This window comes from Chrysochloris asiatica, unplaced genomic scaffold, assembly GCF_000296735.1.
Source record: "Chrysochloris asiatica unplaced genomic scaffold, ChrAsi1.0 scaffold00245, whole genome shotgun sequence".
Lineage (NCBI taxonomy): Eukaryota > Metazoa > Chordata > Mammalia > Afrosoricida > Chrysochloridae > Chrysochloris > Chrysochloris asiatica.
This window is the reverse complement of record NW_006408763.1, coordinates 1,595,440-1,598,485: the sequence shown is the minus strand read 5'-3', so window position 1 is coordinate 1,598,485 and position 3,046 is coordinate 1,595,440. Positions and strand designations below refer to the sequence as shown.

Here is a 3,046-nt window from a genome sequence, read left to right as displayed (position 1 = left end):
GGTCCCTTCAAGTTAAGAGAAGTTTACACAGCTGTGGACACACTGATCCTGCAGAGCAGAGGAAATCTGCGTCTTTGCTCTTTGTTACTGAGCCTCTGATTTGAGCAGCATATACAACAGGGGCTAAGAACAAAGGTTACTGGGCTCAAGGCCTTATTCTGCTTGTTAGTTGTCTGTCCTTATGCAAGTTACTTTACCTTTGTGTGTAGCTGTTTCCTCATCTGTAAAGGATGAGGAAATCTTATAGATTTACTGAGAAGGCTAAGTGAAGTAATCCACAGAAGACACTTGGCAAGCACTTAATAAATGTTAGCAATGATTAGTACTGTCACTGTTGTGGACTGCATTGCATCCCTGCAAAATATGTGCCAACATGGCTAGGACATGATTCAGTAGTCTGTCATTATCCTCTACATTGTGATCCAATGTAATTACCCTACATGCTGTCATTCCTAACCCCTAGGATGTTAACAAGAGGCAGGATATAATCTACAGGATTAAGTTGTATTTTGAGTCAACCGTTTTTGAGCTATAAGAGATTAAACAAGTAAGCAGACATCAGAGGGACATCCTACCACCAAGAGAGAAAAGTTGGAAGAAAAGCACATCCTTGACCTGGGGTGCCATTGCTGCCAAGGCACCCACAAACCTCCCAGGGATGCCAGGACAGACCACAGATGATGAAAGGAGACAAGGACTTTCCCCCACAGTCGAGAGAGCAAGCCTTCCCTGGGAGCTGGAGCCCTGCCTGTGGACTTCTTGCCTCCTCAGCAGTGAGATAGGACAGATGCTTGTTAAAGTCACCCCCCTGTGGCACTGCTGTGGTAGCAGGCTGAGACTAAGACCGTCACATTCTAGCAGAATGGCTTGATCTTGAAATTGGAACCTGCAGTCACGGTTACTTCTTCCTCCGGCACTCTCCTACAAGGAGCATTATCTCAGCACATGAACACTTCCTGCTTTTACACTGATATGTGGGTGTGGTGTGCAGTAAACAGGACTGTATCCCTGTAGAAGGTAAAGGTCAGACCTAATACTTGTTTAGTCCTCATGTATTTTGCTCAATTATATCATGTTTTTATTTTTAAGCATTATATATACATTTACAAGAACACACATAATATATTTTATGTACATGGATTAGGTAGCTCTTTAAAGACAATAAGTCCCTCTTATAAGAGTAAAGTATAGAAAATGCCAGATCAGTAAAGGAGACTAAAAGTATACATGGACACACAGAATGGATGTAGGTTTTCATACTTAAGAAAAGTTTTCTTACCCTCCCCTACCCTTTGCCCACCTGCTTCCCAGTCGATCGTTAACAGGACAGAAATCTTTACCCAAGGACAGTGAGCCGAAGTGTTGGTTGTCAAGCTGTGACAGAAAGAAGGAAAGAAAAACACACAGGCACTTGAGTAAGTAGGCTAGAGCGCAGCTACAAGCCTTCAGCATCCTCCTGCACCCACAGTGGAAGGATCCTGGTCATTGTGAAAATGATGGGTCTCCTGATGCCGTCATCAATGTAGGCAACTCAATCCCCTTGCCTCACAAGAACATCAGAAAGATCCTCTGTTCCTTCCAGCTTTAGATTCTACGGAAAAATCAAAATATATATGAACTTTGGTATATTGAGACTGAAAAAAATCAAATCAAATTCTAATCAAGATAATAAGGTAGTGGAGGACTTCTGGCGGTTCCCTGACCAGGCAGCTCAGGTAGAGCAGTCTCAGGGAAAAGGGGTGGAATCGTACATAAGAAACCTCTGTCTAGCAGACAGACAGCCTTTGAACAAACATAAGATCTTATATTTTTTCAGCATTCTGAACTCGTTTTTATAAAAGATTAAATTGCTGAGGAACTACAGGTATTTTGAGCTTTTGCCTGCCTGCACATGTCTCCCACTTCCACACCCATGCCGGCGAGTGCCTCTGCCCCCTGCAGACCTTGGAATGCAGGGCTAGAGCAACCCCACTTATAAGGCTGCATTTCCAGAGAAAAGGAAGCATAAACTAACAAAGCCGAACAAATAGAAAGGGATATCGGCGTGGATATCAGGAAATTCGGGGTACCCACGGCACAGAGAGACTGAGAGAGGCATCTTTTAAGTCATCAAATACAGACACTACCTCCCTGAAGCCATTACCCCCAGCCCTCTATTGCCCCAGCCTAGACCAGCACTCTGCAAAGCCACCGAGGCTCAGGAACGCCCAAGGCACAGGCCCACCCACTGAGGCCAAGGCCGTCCCAAGGCCCAGACACTCCCACAGAGGCCAAGGCCTGCCCTGAGGCCCAACCCACCCACAGACTGGTCACAAAGGCCCAGGCCCAACCAAGGCCCAAATCACCCACCCACCCAGCGGCCCAGGTGGCCCACAGACCAGTTGCCGCCGAGATCCAGGACTTAGCCAGGTCGCTGAAGCCCAGGGCCCCTGAGGCCCAACCCGCTGCAGAGCCAGGTCGCCAAGGCCCAGTGCCCCCGAGACCCAACCCACCCTCAACCCGGTCCCCGAGACACAGGTCCCCCGAGGCCCAATCCGCCCAACCTGCCCACTGAGGCCCAAGCCGCCCGATGCCCAGCTACTGATACCCAGGGCCCCTGAGGCCCAAACCGCCCGCCCGAGGCCCAAACCACCTGCCCAAGGCCCAAACCACCCGCCCGAGGACCAACCCTCCTGTAGCCCAGTCGCTGATGCCTAGGCCCCCAGAGGCCCAAACCGCCCGCCCTAGGCTTAACCCACCCGCCTGAGGCCCAAATGACCTGCAGCTGAGGCCCAGGCCCAACTGAGGCCCAAAAAAGTTACTCTGAGTTAAGCAATAAGGAGAGTGAAAAAGGAAGACCACATCCTGATCACATCTTCCTGGAGGTAATCAGAAAATATACTCAATATTGTGCTGGAAGTCTTAGCAAGAGCTATACGGCAAGACAGGGAAATTAAAGGCATCCAAATTGACAAAGAGGAAGTAAAACTCTCCCTATTTGCAGACGATATGATCCTATACGTAGAAAACCCCAAAGACTCAGTAAAAAAGCTACTAGACCTCATTG

The 3,046-nt window shown here is 48.4% G+C and overlaps 1 protein-coding gene across 1 annotated transcript in view; it reads right to left on the bottom strand.

Moving 5' to 3' along the window:
- Positions 1 to 1,531: 1,531 nt before the first annotated feature.
- NCAPH (non-SMC condensin I complex, subunit H) overlaps positions 1,532 to 3,046 on the bottom strand; it is a 43,962-nt gene continuing 42,447 nt past the window's right edge. The window contains exon 17 of the mRNA XM_006873528.1: positions 1,532 to 1,591. Coding sequence (XP_006873590.1) covers positions 1,532 to 1,591 — 60 coding nt within the window. The remainder of the gene's footprint in view (positions 1,592 to 3,046) is intronic.